Raw genomic sequence first — 16,536 nt, 5'->3', positions numbered from 1 at the left:
AAAATTAAAAATAAACAAAAATGAGTAGCCTATTTATTTCAGAGTATCATCTACATCTATGCCAAATTTCATTGAGATTTGTTCAGCAGTTTAGGCTACAAACTCTTACAAACCATCTATCGAAACTCTCGCATTTATATTATAGTAAGATATTAAGATTGATTTTGTTTCCAGTGTCGAGACAACAATCCAAAATTTTTTTTTTTCATAATATAAGGCGGCAAACGCGCAAGCGGCCACCTGAAACCGCCAAAATGGCGAAGCGACCGCTGCCCATAGACATCCGCAATTGCAGATGCGTTGCCTACCCTTATACGACGGAGGAGGAGATGCACATAGAGAGGATATTTCCCCTTCCTATGCACCTCCTCCACCGTTAAATCCACTTCCTCTTCCCAACCTCTTGTAAGAAAAGGGTGGTAAAGAGAAAGGGACTTAAATTAGGCCTCCGGCACCACACTCATCAGACGAAACACGGAATTACTTCCATTTCACGCCTGTCTTCTGTGTGGTCGTGGTATTTCACCGGGCGTGCCGGCCCATTCGTGCTAAGATGTTAAAGCGGGCACTACCACTGTTAAAATTATGTTGTAATCAATGTACCACTGTTAAAATCTGTTGATATCCCGCTCTCTCTGTACTCTTCTCTTTCTTTTTTACGGGTTTTTACTTCAGAATAGTATCCAGTCAATGATTTAGTGCAGCTGAACTCGGTGACAAATGAAATACTCGACCCATTTCTGATGCTTCAATTTATGCCGATTTTATTCGTTTTTTTCATCGTTATTTTATAGGAATCGTTGATATCTTTTCTATTGTTATAATTTGGTGTTAAGATAAGTTTTAGAAAAAATCAACGAGATATGAAGAAATGGGATAAAATTCAATCTTCTATGAGTTTCGATAGAAGAAAAACACTGTTATTTTTTTAATTCAATCTATGAGAAGTATTTTTATAGTCTTGCTGTTTGATTTCTCTGACGAAACAGTGTATTTTATAATTAAAAAAGGAACAATGAGGTAAGATTAAGCGTGTTAAAAACAAAGGCTTCTTGAAATGAAGCGTGTGCGATTTCAGCGGTCAAGTGCATTGTTTGCTTTTGCTATTATGTATTCTGTTACCAGGAATTATTTCTCGTACAGTCAAAGAATTAAATTACCTACCCAAATAGAATCGAATGCACTTGTACTATAAAATCAATACATTAGTACTGAGTATTTTTCTATGACAAGTTTCCATTTAATGTGCGTCAAACCTTTTACCTGGGTAGGAAATATACGTCCCCGACTGTGGTAACGATGAAAATGAATAGAAGATACTTTTTAATCTACTTAATTATAATAATGAAGCGGAGGTTATATTAGTTCTTTCTATACTTATCTGTACTAATATTATAATAAGGAAAGATTTGTACTTTTGTACTTGTAAAAGCCACTAGGTCGATTTTTTTTTTACCATTAGAAAGGTATTCTGTGTGTAACTTAACTACTATATACTAACCATATTAAATGTCTCGCGGACGAAGTCGCAAGAAACAGCTAGTTAGTTATATTTACTGTGTTAATTAAAATAAAGTTAGAGTGTATGAAGAGAAATATCCATATATTTGATTCTTTAAACAAGTGTCTAGTGTCCGTCTGTTTGTTTAACGGATAACACATGTGAGCGTTATTGAGTCATTTTTACATCGTTCCTACGTAGGCTATGACGAAAGAGGATCAAAACCATTACATTACTCAGCAAATTACAAATTAAAAAGGGCCAGAAAATTATATAACCAGATTTTGCCCCCGAATCCATCCGCGAGAAATTATAAAAACAAACTAAGTAGTTTCTGTTCTCGACTATTTTGTACATCTGTGTGAAATTTCATCGTTATCCCAAGATATGTACTAATACTAACAAACATCCATCCATTCGGACTTTCATATATATAATAGTATGATTAGGAGCCCATCTCAAAAATGAGTCAAGCTAAAGAATACTTGGTAATAAATAACAGAAGGTTTCACTGTTTTCTGATAACTAGATGTATATATCATACTTCGTACTAATATTATAAATGCGAAAGTTTAGATGGATGGATGTTTGTTAGAGTCTGTAGCCTAAACGGCTGAACGGGTTTTGATGAAATTTGGTATAGATGTAGAGGATAGTCTGGAAGAACACATAGCCTACATAGTTTTGGTTTTTTTTATTCCACGCGGACGGAGTCGCGGGCGAAAGCTAGTCTAATGTAACCTGTAAATTTTGTTGTAAAAGTATTTAACAGTATTCGCACTTTTAATAGCCCAACGTATCAGTTTATTTGTAAATGTTTACGATCTCAAAATCATCAGATGTCCAGACACGTTGACTGTAGCCAGATTTTCCAGCGTTGCCTGATGTCAAAGTTAGAGAATTCTTTAGACAATGATTTTTTAGAGAAAGGAAATATAGAACTTATCATATTTTATTAGGGTTCAACCTGTCGCGCCAACCTTACGGGAGAAGGATAAGAAGGAAGATGATGATGATGATGACCCTATATTATTAGGAGACGACCTGAATGTATTTTTACCTCAAATTATAAATATACATAGTTATTAAATTACTAGCTTTTGTCCTCGACTTCGTCCGCAAAATTAAAGTAAGTAGGTAATGTGTTTTTCCAGACTATCGTCTACATCTACGCCACAATCCATCGACATTCATACATCTAAACTTTCGAATTTATATTAGTAAGATTAGTGAGATTTGACCCTTAATTTAATGGAGCTTTTGTAAAATATATGTTACCAACACACTAAATTCAAAATTTCATATTTTTTCTCTAAATTAGTTCAGTAGATTTTTTTAATAGGGTCGTCACACTGGACACTTTCGAATTAAGGGTTGTCTGAAGTAAATTTACATTATTATTTTATGAAGCCAGCAAATGTGTTTATGACATTACTCGGAAACTTTTAAAAGCTTCCCGTCTCATATCTCTAAAGGAAATGCGGCAAAAATTTTCTTCGTGAATTTTCTTAATAAAACGTGCAATACGAGTTCTACAAACTTGATATAAAATCTCTTATAGCTTTGATGTAGTAAAAGACGAATTTTAAGTAGGACTTAGAATTTTATGAAGCAGGAATAAGTTACGATTTATACATACGATGGTAACATATTCAAATTCTTATATTACATATGAAAATACAAATATTTTGCATACATTTCTTCTGTGGTTTCATAGAAGAGGTACCTCTATACATGGTCATTGCCAGCTGACCTAGGCCAATACTATGGTCTTTACTATCTTCCAGTAGGGGGGCAATTGCCCCTCTTGTAGATGCCCATGGCTGGCCATACCAATTGTCTAAACGCCAATGCCCCTGGCATCTATCTTACTCATGTCAAAAATGAGAAAGTTTAGATGGATGGATAGATGTTTGTTAGAGTTTGTAGCCTAAACTGTTAAACGGATCTTAATGAAATTTGGCGTAGATGTTGAGAATAGTCTGGAAGAACCCATGGGCTACCCTATTTTGTTTAATTCCACGCGGACGGAGACGGGCGTAAGCTAATTAGTGAATAAATAAGCTAACAACGCTGTCAGCTATTCTTAGCGATTTTTCACTGACGAATTGCATTTACAAAAACATGTTGTCTTCTCTTTCATTTTCTTTGTAAAAAAAAGATAACAATATATAGGCAGTGGTAACCGTCCATTGTAGTGTTGCCAACAATTGAAACTTCATTCAAAAATATTCCAGTCCAAATATCGTTATTTACCGCTCCAGTTTAAACAAAGTCATTAGTGAATACATTGAAGTACAAAGTGGGATAAACAGAAGCGAGTCTGGCCATCATTCATGTCTGCCACCTTTTCGTGTAATTTCATGAAGGTTCACCAGTCAGTGCGCGCAAAACTAGCATACCGTCGCTTTTAAGTGTTAGTGGTACATTGTGTATGGTTTTGAATATTTTATCTTGTGTTATTGAAAGTTAGCTGGTCCCGTACGGCTTTAACCGCATGAAATTATAAAAAACTATTTTATTGTTTACATTTGTAAAATTCACAATTGCAAATGTCGGAATTCAAATGCAATGACAACCGTACCATGTTAATCTTGCGTCCTTGATGTTGGCAGCTTGTAGTTTATACTCCCCTTCCCACATGAAGGATTTTTCAATTTATTTACCCCCTAGTTTAATAGCGTGAAAAAATATAGCCTAAAGAGTGTCGTAAGTGTAGGGCTTTTTATTAAAGAATTAATTATTGAAAAATATACTGCGATTGCTAATATCTTACGTCATGAATTAGTGTTTGTTTACGCTTTATTGTATTAGTACAGATTAAATTCCACCTTAGAGACAATTTTTAAAAAAATTGCCATCCAGAACGGAGTTGACTGTACATATAAAACTTAACACAAAGTATTACATAACTGCCGCATTTCGATGTTGTGCTACTGCTAATTTAGCACACATATTGTATGCAAATTACTTAATCTGTGTCCCTAAAGGATTCTAACAGTCGATTAGTACAGTGAACGATAACCGCGTGTCGTACAGGAAAATGCAAATGTCCTTGACTCGCAGATAACAATAACGGTTCAGATTTGACCATTCTATTATTTTATATTACAATAAGTTTACTATTTTACAATTAGCTCTCAATTCATTTAAATCCAAACAATATTACTCATAATATAGTTTACAGTTACGTACATACAAGTAAGAACAGAACTCTATGAAAATATAACCTTACTAAAACAAACTATAGGTTTTAACATTTATTCCTTTTCTATACTATAATTATAAAGAGGAAAGATTTGTAATTTTGGATATCAGTATGTATTGAAATAACTCAAAAACTACTGGGTCGATTTCAAAAATTATTTCAACGTAAAACTATATAAATAGGTCGTTTTTTTATAAAATAACATGTCTTAGATGTAATTCTATGCATGTTCCAAGGATAGAAAGTGATGTTTGTTTTTATTCTGCTTCAGTGGAAACTCACCTTATAAACAATTATTATTTAACGCCCATAAACATAATCTCAAAGCGTAAGCAATGCTTTGTACAGCGCAAAAATAGGTACGACGCCGCACAAGGTAACTGGGTTATCCGAAATAAGAAAGAATGACCCTCTGACATTTTGTACTAAAAATATTGCTAGACTAGATATGTTCCGTGAGTTAATATTCAGTTTGTGCTGTAAGATAAATTGTCTGAATATTTAAACTTGGAACGATGGTCTCAATTTATTTCATGATGCGGTTGTTTCTAAGAATTTCGTTCTTGATGAATATTTGATTTTTATCGATAGAATATTCAAGCATTTCAAATCCCTACTCGGCGATCTTGATATGCCAACGTCAAAGTGTACCATTTAATATTTCGAGTGAGGTCTCGCTGGGCGTAATGGAGAAATTTAATTCAATTTAGGTTTTCAATGGGCTCGTGGTTCATACTGAAATTAAACCAACTCACTTATTATACTACTATTCTGCAAACTCCAATTCTGATCTCTTTCGTCTTCCATACTCTACAACTTGACTGACTTCTGGCGAGGCTAACTGCATTTGGTGTAGTACTCCACTGTACGATAACTGCCTGAATTGCTGCTATTGTTGACTGCTTTAAGTAGTACTTTCAAAGATCGTTCAGGATTAAAAATCTCAAAATGTATCGGTATATCGATGTTCACATCCCTCAAGTCTTTAAATATATACCTAACTCTTTACCGATGAGTCTCTGGTTCCACACGGGTCAGTAGGTGTCCCTCCCGACTATGTTTAGCCTGAGGTCGTATGCTCGGTCGGGCATACGCACCCTGTATCGATTGCCCTCCATCCAACCTCACAAGTATTTAGTGGCTTATAATGTCCCTCACCAAATAGCCGCCAGTGTGGCCGCGCAAGAAATTGTGGTTCGTTATAATTGAAGCTTACCGCATACACGTTCGGGGTTCTTTGGGAGTAAGATTTATGTTGTCTGTCTTTGTTTCTTAAGTTTCCAAATAGAAAATACTGTTGAAACTTAGTGTAGTTTTAGTTATTAGAGAAGATTTTCTATGCTACATTTTCTAGTCTAAGTAAAATTTAATACTTTTGCCTGTATCTATACAACCTTATGAGACACAGACTTCGAAAATATAGTAAGCTTCAGTATTCCCTTTATTATTGCTCCAAATCCTTTAATAGTTTCAAGAATTTATTTTCCTGTAACCAAATTATATTTTAATTAAATAATTCCGGATCCTATCAGCTCCGACCCTTCCACTCGAATGGTAATCTGGGGCGGCTCTGAAAGTTTTATAGGCCTTCATTTCCTGAATATTAAACCCCCATTCTTCTTGTTTCCCTGACTATATTGTTTTGTGACAGCATTTAATAGAACATAATAATAGAAGTATTCAAATCTACTTTTCTGTCTGCCCCTCTTGATTAAAGACGCGAGTGTTATGACGATCTACGAAAGTGTATTTTCCTCCAGAACTTTTCTTCATCTTAAATTGTTCTGTTTGCTTTTAAACTCTTGAAATACAGAACAAACCATCTATTGTCTTGTCAAGTCCTGATACAATCTGATTTATCACAGCAACAAAAGCTTACTTCAGACGGAAATCTCAGTAACGTGTATGCGTGGGCAAGTAATATACAATTTTGAACCTAAAAGCAATACACATAAGGTTTAATTTTACAGATATTAGTATATCTTTCAGATGGTTATAAGTGAATATCGAAAAATATGTTTCTGTGTCTTAGGTGTGATCTTATTGTTATTGAGTTACAATTTTATAGACGTTAGGCGTTTGTGGTACAAAGTATTGTTGCACACATTCTATATTGTCAGCGATTTATTGAAGTTGTTAATGAAACTGGTCGAGTTGTACTGAGGATGGTCTGGTGAATTTGGTAAGTGGGTGTGGCGTAAGCTATAGTCATTACTTACCTTGGTAATTTCTAACTGGTATTGCCGTTTCATTGTCTATTTATGTCTTTATTAACATTTGTAATCGAAAACTTTGTTCTGTGTTCTTTGGTAACGTTTTTGTTAACTTTACGTGCTTTAATAATTAGTCTATGTGCTCCTTTCTTTGGCTCATTGTTCCCCTTAAGGTACAGTCGCCTTCGACCGCGATAATTCACTTAACAACAGAAAACTTGACACTGTTCGATTGACTAAGACTTCTTTTTTTAAAAATTAACAATGAGATTACTATTGACGTTTATTAAAACAAGAAAAAAAAACTATTGGATTACCTTCACTATACCCCCGACTGCTGCGTATTGTGTGATATTATTACGTACGTACGAGACGCTCAAACATGTAGATTTTAAGATAGAACACCGCGAAGTAAGACGACTATACTTTAATAAAAAGCAATACCAATACGTTTAGATGTATTGATGTTTATTTTGCAACATCTTTGATAATCCAGAACATCTAAAAATGACGAGCCACAAACAAACGGTAGATGAGCAGTATTTCCAGAAGGCTGGTTATGATATGTTTGGCGCCGGCTTCCGGGAAGGTGCTCCGACAGCTTGTTTGTTTTGCATTACGCCAACGATACCCTTGTTGAACATCTATTGAGATTGTTTGAAAGGAGTAAGGGTGCGTTTACACTAGGATTATTGAAAATTTCTGACTCATTTACAAAACTTTACAACTTATTGTTAGCTTTTTAACTATTTTGATGTATTCTATATTCTTAAAGATTATTTAGTCTGTGCTATAAATCAATACCATTTGTCATAATTTGAAATAACGATATAAGCTTTGTAATGGTGATCCAAAATATTATTTAAAATATTTATGTCATGGTTTTAAAATGTCGTAATTGTGTTTGTTATGTTAATAACCGGATAGTAGTTGGATGTCAAAAATAAGGGTGTTGCATTAGTTCGACGACACGACGGCCATATTGGTAAGGTTATTCTGTGAAAATTGGAAGAAAACATAAGAGGTAATGAAGACTATAATTTATTAAAGCATAACATGGCTGTGACGCCTATATTATATAGACTTTAATTGACCGTTACTAAAGACACTTAATGTAGATTCCTCACTGAGAGAGTCCATTAACCGAGGACGACGTTTTGAATATATAAAAAAAAAACTTATTTAATACAGATTCCGAAATAAAGAATTTCATGTCTCAAGCAGTGTTTATTACGAAAGCAATAAAGAAAATCTGTTCAGATGTAATTTCCGCACCGTACTTCTCTTTGTTCCTTGAAATCTGACTAAAAGCTATGATAAATGTTTAACAGTGGGTTTCCATGGTCGAAATATTCACAGAAATCTTGTTGTCTCGTTCATTCTCTATGATTAAACTGAGATAATGATATATTCTTGTTTGAATTTTTCAACAGTGGAAACTCACAGCAATACGAAGTCGTTACGGTTTGTTTATCACTGTATCTTTCAGTGAAACATTTGAAGGTGTATTTTATATAAACAAACATTAATATCGTTTGTGTTTGAATTCATATTTATTAGTATTGCAGTTTTGTTACACCTGTACACTTAAATCATAGACTTCAAATAATTCTAAGAAGTAATCCTTACTTTTAGGATTCAGACACACAAGTCAAGTTTAGTCAAGTGCATATTTTTATTTTTCCAATTACTATCTTGTTAATTGTTATCTTTTCTTTTTTTTTAATGTTTATTGTTCTGTGTACTTAAGATTCTATTATTTCTGATAGTCTTGTACCAAATAGTAATGTTTTTGTCGCCAGGTGTCGTTGTATGGTGGGTGTAGGACGGCAGCATGGGGGACAGTTTCCTGCACCTGGGGGACATCGTGTCCCTCTTCGCGGAGGGCTCTGTCTCAGGCTTTCTCAGTACTTTGGGGTGAGTATAGATACTTTATAGTTTACAACTATGGTAAAGATTGAAGGTTGGATATAAACTAGTATGGCATCGACACAAAGTGTGCGTTTAAGCTCCTACAAGAGTCTCCTTTCGTGGTCTCGATCCACCTATCGTGGTCCAATTCCATCTTTCGAGGTCTCTCACCTCTTCGGCCCTTCTACTCTACTAGTGATACCTAGGCTTAAAATTAAGAGTGATCTAAACCAAAACTGTCTTCGGTAAAACTATCGAAATGTAAGTAATATTGATGTTCTGTTCCCTAGGTTGGTAGATGACAGATGCGTCGTGTGCCCGGAGGCCGGCGATCTGACTGATCCGCCCAAAAAGTTCCGTGGTGAGTTACGTTGTGACCACAATATACGAGTACATGTACGAAGTAATAATATAACGTTAACACTGTCACGTATGACGAAATTAATTAAAACTTTAATATCAAGGGAATAAAGTAATATAGTTTAGTGTAGACAAAAGTGATACGGTTTTAAATATTGCAACATTTTTAACTTGCAAAAATACTTGATGGTTTTTGTATCAAAATATTTTAGGATAAGATCCAAAGCCTTTTTCCTTCCCTAATAAGATTTCCTGATAAAACCTACATTACGCGAAAGAGCACATTTTTTTAAACATGTAGCCGGGTTGCCTAATCCTAGCCTGGCAAAGTTACGTGTAATTGATCTTTGAAGTGGTCAATTTTTTGACCAATCCCCTTGTATTTTTATTGTCCAGATTGCCTGTTCAAGATATGCCCTATGAACCGATACTCCGCGCAGAAGCAGTTCTGGAACACAGCCAAGCAGTCGGCGAACGCTAACGCGGACACCGACACGGGACTGCTCAAGAGGTTGCATGTGAGTATAACAGCAGATATGAAATTAAAAAGAAATTTACTACACACATTTACTGTTTTTTAAATTCATTATTTGTGAAAGACGAGCGATGGATAGATTGCGTGAAAGGTGACATGATCAAAAAGGGAGTGATGACTGAGATGACGTATGATAGAGTTATTTGGAGGACAAAAACCTGTTGCGCCGCTACGGGAGTATAAGGAGATAGATGATAAGTGTAAAGAGAGTGAATTCAGAGATGACGGCTGATATAGCTGTACAGAATACATACTGTGCCGATACTATAGAAAAAAAAGAGATTGATAATAGTCTAAACGACAGGGTTAATCTTACTGTACATTTCTTTTACTAAATCTATATTAAAGGAGACTTGAAGACTTTGAGTTAGGACCTATATTTCAAATATTGTCACTGTTTTCGTGATGAAGATACGATGTATAATTTTTCGTCAATAAAACCATTCATCGTGAAGTAAGGCGGAAATTTGAATACCAGTAAAACGTAGTAGCTAACATTCCTGATACTGGCATAGTACATTCACACATGCCAGTACAATGACAACGAGATTGTATGAGATGACCCAGTGTACCTTCGTACCACCCTTTGACCTCTCTTAATACACTTACACTGTCACATATGCAGGCTGCTAGAGACATTACCTGTAGTATGCCAGTGGCTAGGTATGCGAGTTACCAGCTATTTGCAAGAATTCCTTATGCGCGAACTTTATCTAAGAAAAAGTTGATTAATCCTTCTATATTTATACGAATATCTTTAGACTGTAATAAATCATTTGACCGTCAAAATAAGAATGTTGATTATAGAGGTCAGTGACTTCGTTTCAGTGATGGAAATAGTTTTATTGCCCCATATCTATGACTATCAATATTTTTCTATACTTTAATTTATGACTCAAGTCTATTATGATTGAATGAGTTATTGCTTTTACTTTTTTATATCTCAGATCTATCTGTTTCATTTTAAACAGACGGCAGTAGACATCTATTCACTTGTGAAGCTTAAAAATTGCCATATCATTTTTTTTTAAACAAATAAAATTATGGGATTACTTAATATTGTAATTTATTTATAATATAAGGTGGCAAACGAGCAAGCGGCCTGAATTCACCGAAATGGAAAGCGACCGCTGCCCATAAACATCCGCAATTGCAGATGCGTTGCCTACCCTTAATTGACGGAAGAGGAGACGCACAAAGAGGAAATTTCCCCTTCCTATGCGTCTCCTTCGCCACCAAATCCACTTTTCCTTCCCACCCTTTCCTCTAAGTGAAGGGTGGAAAGGGAAAGGGACTAAAATTAGGCCTCCGGCACCACACTCATCAGACGAAACGCGGAATTGCTTCCACTTCACGCCTGTTTTCTGTGAGGTCGTGGTATTACACCGGGCGAGCCGGCCCATTCGTGCGAAGATGTTAAAGCGGGCTCGACCACTGTTAAATTGGATGGATTACGTGTAAGAGGATATGCTTAAGAAGGGAGTGGATTCAGATATGACGGCGATAGTTGTATGGAAGAGCACATACTATGCTGACCCTCCATAAGGGATAAGGGCAAGTTGATGATGACATTATTACGTAGACAACACTTCCTTAAGTTTAAACTAAATATGACTTAATGAGAATCTTGTTATTTATTTATAACCCTAATCACTTAAGGATATTGTTCGATCATATTTCATTCCTACATTGTATTATTTTCGGTTCTCTTGCTAAATAGCGGATGTTAACGAGCAGTTTTATTGTACTGTAATTCCTCCACTGTACTCGTTTGATTCATAACCCACTTACGAGCCATCTAGAAGTTTCCTAGCTGGTTATTTTCATACATTGTTAACTAAAATTATATAAGAATTTGACTAAAATGCAAAATGCAACATTTACTGCTCAGAAACGTTAAGTGGTCTCTTAATGTAAATAAATCTCTTAATTTAAATAATCATGAGTATAAGGAAATAAAAATTAGTGACCAAATTAAAGAATCTGCGTGCAGCAAATAATGTAAAGATACATAAGTTATACACGGATAAAACTGTTACTTCTTTTTTCACGTTTCACAATTCGATATTACCTGTAATGTCTATAAATATACAAAGAATAATGCCCAGTCGAGATGTAGCGGTTCATCTTATAACTAATGGCTCCATTATAAAGATAATATGCTATTTCTGTCGTTCAGTGTGATGCATTACTGGTATTATAATTATTTATTCACGTTCCTTTTCATGGTAAATTATTTTAAAAAAAGATGTTGCACGAATGAAGAAATCTGACGATTGATCAGTCCAATAAACGTCAAAAAATAAAGAGTTTAACTAAAATTATTGCGTGAATCATTTCTTGAACTCATCACCTTTTGTGTTCCAATTCTTATGTCAAGTTGTCTAATACACGTTTACAATTTTATTAGAATATCAGCTGTTCCCGTGCGACTTCATCCGCATAAAATTATGAAAATTTTATTTTATTGTTTACATGTGTCAAATTATCAATTGCAAATGTCAAAATGACATGACGATGGCAACCTTGTTTCCTTGAGGTTGGCAGCAACTTATGGTCTCTTTCACACATTAGGATTTAATTACCCCCTACAGAGGAAAATATTTACCCTCTAAGTTTAATGACGTGATGATATGTAGCCTAAAGCGTGACGCATGTGGGCTTTCTATTAAAAAAAAAGAATTATTTAAAAATATGCTGTTATTACTAACATCTTAGGCAACAATGAAGTGTGTGTTTACGCTTTATTATAATAATATAGATTGACATATTTCCAGCATGCCGCTGAAATAGAGAAGAAGCAGAATGAACTGGAGAACAAGAAGTTGTTGGGGACAGTCGTGCAGTACGGCAGCGTTATACAGCTGTTGCACGTCAAATCCAACAAATATCTTACTGTATGTATACTACTCTGTGACAAATAGAAAAGAGAGGGAAAGATAGAGTGAGAGAGTAACAGAGTTTGTATTGTAGGTGAACAAGAGATTGCCCGCGTTGCTTGAGAAGAACGCGATGCGGGTACATTTAGACGCAAATGGAAATGAAGGCTCGTGGTTTTATGTAATGCCTTTTTATAAACTGCGATCGACTGGTGAGTATTATACAAAATGTAAAGGTAACTTTTCACTGGTGAAAATATGTACATTTTGTGAGAAGACACTTTCGTTGAATCTTGACTGTTATCAATATGGTCTTACTCGAAGTATTTTATATCTTTAAATTTGCCGTGAGTTGTAGATTAAATCTAAAAGGTTATTATGACAGATTTCTTATCTTAAAAATACCTTTACTTTGATCATAATCTAGACAGATAGATCAAGAGATAGGCAAAAAGATTTATTATTATTAGAGCACTTCTTATTAACACGATTTTCAAAAATCCTTCCCACGCTTTTCTTATAAGAAAAGGATAGATGGGGTAGTGGCTTTGACGGAAGAGTAGACGCCTAGGAAGGGGAAGCATCCTTTTTTTGTGCCCTATTCCGTCTAAACGTGTCTAATTTTGGGTTGCATATTTTCCATTTTATGATATAAAAAAGAAGGCGATGTATCTGACAGTTGTATTATAGGGGACAATGTGGTGGTTGGTGATAAAGTGATTATGAACCCGGTAAATGCGGGCCAGCAAGTCCTACACGTGTCGTCCAACCACGAGCTACCGGACAACGTGGGCTGCATGGAGGTGAGCAGTAAACCCTTGTTTCCACTGAGATATCGAGACTGTTACTAGGTATACGAGCGTCGCAGCATTGCTAGCTGCAATGATGCTTGTTGCTGATGAAAATAGTGGCGCGACAAGTTGCTTAGTGGAAAACTGTTATTCTATATTTAGTTTATTATTCTCTATTGGGCTCAATTTATATAATAAGTTTGTGGGCTGGAAACATATATCTGTTTTCTGCTTTATAACTTTTAAGTAATTCCATTTTACGTCTAAAATTGATACTTCTTAATATTGTTCTGACGATCATAGATAGAATAGATCATAGAATACGAGTGATTTGTTCTGAATGTTTGCAAAAATAGCCTAAAACTTAGAGACATAGTTTTATTGATGACTAGCTTCCGCCCGCGAATAAAAACAAAAGAAAGCAGCCTATGTGTTCTTCCAGACTATCCTCTACATCTATGCCAAATTACATCCAGATCCGTTCAGCCGTTTTGGCTACAAACTCTAACAAACATCCATCCATCCATCCATCCAAACTTTCACATTTATAATTTTATTGATGATTTTATAGAAAAATGATTAGCAGTTTATAAAATTACTGTTTCTTTTTTAGTTGATGTTTATTTTATTTTCTTCTTGTTTATCTGTGCTAGCATGACGTACTTCTAAAGATAACGTCTCTAACTTGTTGGGAAGTGGAAGTGAAGCAGGTATGATGTATCATGGACAGAGTTCCGACTGCCGAAATACATGTTGAAAAACATTGTCACCCTTTTCACTCACATACTGTCATCACAGAAGTGATGACAATATACAGTGGAAACGTTTGAAGCTAGATACGTAATTGCTAGAACATTCTGGAAGATTTCGCTACGTCCATTTGGATTGTGGTTTCTTTATAAGCTGTAGTTCATTTTGTGTTTTTTTAATTAGCTTAGGTTAAGTTAAAGCATTAAACATAATGTGTAACACAATGCTTGAAATCTATAATAGAAAATAATTATTTAAGTCAATAATTAAGGCAACAGGAAGTCAGAATTTCGGTATACTTGTAGGTTAACGTCGTGAACTCCTCAACGTCATGGAAGGTGACACTCTTCCTGGAGCACAAGGAGAACCAGGAGGAGATCCTGAAGGGTGGAGATGTGGTGCGGCTGTTCCATGCGGAGCAGGAGAAATTCCTGACCATGGATGAGCATCAGAAGCGGCAGCACGTCTTCTTGCGGACTACTGGCAGGTCAAGTGCCACTGCTGCTACGAGCAGCAAGGCGCTCTGGGAGATAGAGGTAGGGAAACTACGATGATTGTTTGTGTCTGTCAAGTTGCATTTTATATGTGGACTAACTCTTAAACCCTTTTTCCACAAAGCCATTGGACTCGCCAGTGGAAAGTGGTTTTATTTTAGAAGCAGCTTATATGAAACTTGTAGTATTGTATGTTTTTGTAGGTAGTGCAACATGACCCATGCCGCGGTGGTGCGGGTCATTGGAACTCCATATTCCGCTTCAAGCATCTCGCCACTGGACACTACCTCGCCGCTGAGGCCTGTCTTAAAGCGCCGTCAGTAGCACATACTTTTAGAACGAGTGCACTTTTGACTAAACTTACGCACAATTGAGTAGTGTGCTCACATCCATACAAGGTCATAAGAATCAAAGCGTGACTAAACAGTTGTGCGACAGTTTAGTATGCGCGCTCTTACTTTAGTTGATTGTACTCTTCCAGATTGGTTTAGTTCATTGCATGTTTTAGTGACGCGCCGCTAGAGAGCGGTGAGCCGGCGTACCAGCTGGTGTCGGTGCCGCACTCCTCAGAGATCGCCACACTCTTCGAGCTGGACCCCACCACTATGACGCATTCCGACGCTGCAGTACCTCAGAGCAGCTACGTCAGGTACTCTCACTCATTTCGCTCACTTAGTCACTAATATCGCACACAAGCTCACGTCTCTCCCTTACTTCGTAGAATCACTAATTTCGCTAACTCACTCAATAACTTCGCTCACTTAGTCACTAACATCGCATACTAGATTACTACTCTCCCTTACTTCGTTGACTCCCTAATTTCGCTCACTCACTCAATCACTTCGCTCACTTAGTTACTAACATCACACATAAGGTTACGTCCCTACCTTACTTTGTTGACTCACGTATTGCGATCACTCACTCGTTCACTTTATTCATTCAATCTTTTACCCCGCTTATTTAATCCTTTAAAAAGCCATAATTTTACATTTATTTAGTAACTAGCTTTTGCCTGCGACTCCGTCCGCGTGGAATTACAAAAAAAAAAACAAAAGTAGGCCTATGTGTTCTTCCAGACTATCCTCTACATATATGCTAAATTTCATCGAGATCCGTTAAGCAGTTTAGGCTACAAACTCTAACAAAGATTCATCCATCCATCTAAACTTTCACATTTATAATATTAGTATGATTAATTCAACGATTTATTTGAGGACAATCAAGGACTGATCCCATGAAAATAAAGAAATATTCTTGTATGTAAAATGTATGAAACAGTAGTAATTTTTCAGATTACAGCACTTATGCACACACACGTGGGTGCACTCTACATCCATACCAATTGACAAGGAAGAAGAGAAACCTGTCATGTCCAAGGTAACTATAATTATTTCATACATAAACTCTATAATAAACTGATTTTAATTCTACTTTCTTACACAAAATTATAAAAACACAACGAAGTAAGATTTTTGTGAATTTGTCCCCGCCCACTTCTAACATTATACCTCCCCTTTTCTTAAACCTATACAAACAACGAAGTATTTGGTACTTTTATAGGTCTCTTTTAATTAATTTAGAATGCAAACTATTTTGTACACTACAATCTGATTTATGACGTCATTTGTCAAGTAAATATTTTCCAGGTCGGATGTTCAATAGTAAAAGAGGATAAAGAAGCATTTGCTTTAATATCAGTGTCTCCCAGCGAAGTGAGAGATCTAGACTTCGCGAACGACGCGTGCAAAGTGCTGTCGGCCTTGTCGACCAAACTTCACCACGGGAATATAGAGCATAATGAGATGAAGTAAGGAATAAATTCCTTTGCACTTTAAAAAATTCTCCAAAACATAAATCTCGTTGAGTTACTGTAAACTTATCCATCCAATAAAAT

The 16,536-nt window shown here is 35.8% G+C and overlaps 1 protein-coding gene across 2 annotated transcripts in view; it reads left to right on the top strand.

Annotated features, from left to right (window-relative positions):
• LOC106111363 (inositol 1,4,5-trisphosphate receptor) overlaps positions 1–16,536 on the top strand; it is a 55,154-nt gene that overhangs the window by 4,290 nt on the left and 34,328 nt on the right. For both annotated transcript variants that reach the window (XM_013293412.1, XM_013293411.1), the window contains exons 2-12: positions 8,725–8,839; positions 9,124–9,194; positions 9,590–9,711; positions 12,506–12,625; positions 12,702–12,819; positions 13,298–13,410; positions 14,454–14,684; positions 14,846–14,958; positions 15,151–15,291; positions 15,935–16,019; positions 16,289–16,449. In XM_013293412.1, coding sequence (XP_013148866.1) covers positions 8,757–8,839; positions 9,124–9,194; positions 9,590–9,711; positions 12,506–12,625; positions 12,702–12,819; positions 13,298–13,410; positions 14,454–14,684; positions 14,846–14,958; positions 15,151–15,291; positions 15,935–16,019; positions 16,289–16,449 — 1,358 coding nt within the window. In that variant the 5' untranslated portion in view covers positions 8,725–8,756. The remainder of the gene's footprint in view (positions 1–8,724; positions 8,840–9,123; positions 9,195–9,589; positions 9,712–12,505; positions 12,626–12,701; positions 12,820–13,297; positions 13,411–14,453; positions 14,685–14,845; positions 14,959–15,150; positions 15,292–15,934; positions 16,020–16,288; positions 16,450–16,536) is intronic.

The sequence above is a fragment of the Papilio polytes genome, unplaced genomic scaffold (assembly GCF_000836215.1).
Source record: "Papilio polytes unplaced genomic scaffold, Ppol_1.0 DF824169.1, whole genome shotgun sequence".
Lineage (NCBI taxonomy): Eukaryota > Metazoa > Arthropoda > Insecta > Lepidoptera > Papilionidae > Papilio > Papilio polytes.
Note: the sequence above shows the minus strand (reverse complement) of the source record. Positions and strands in the feature narration are given on the sequence as shown.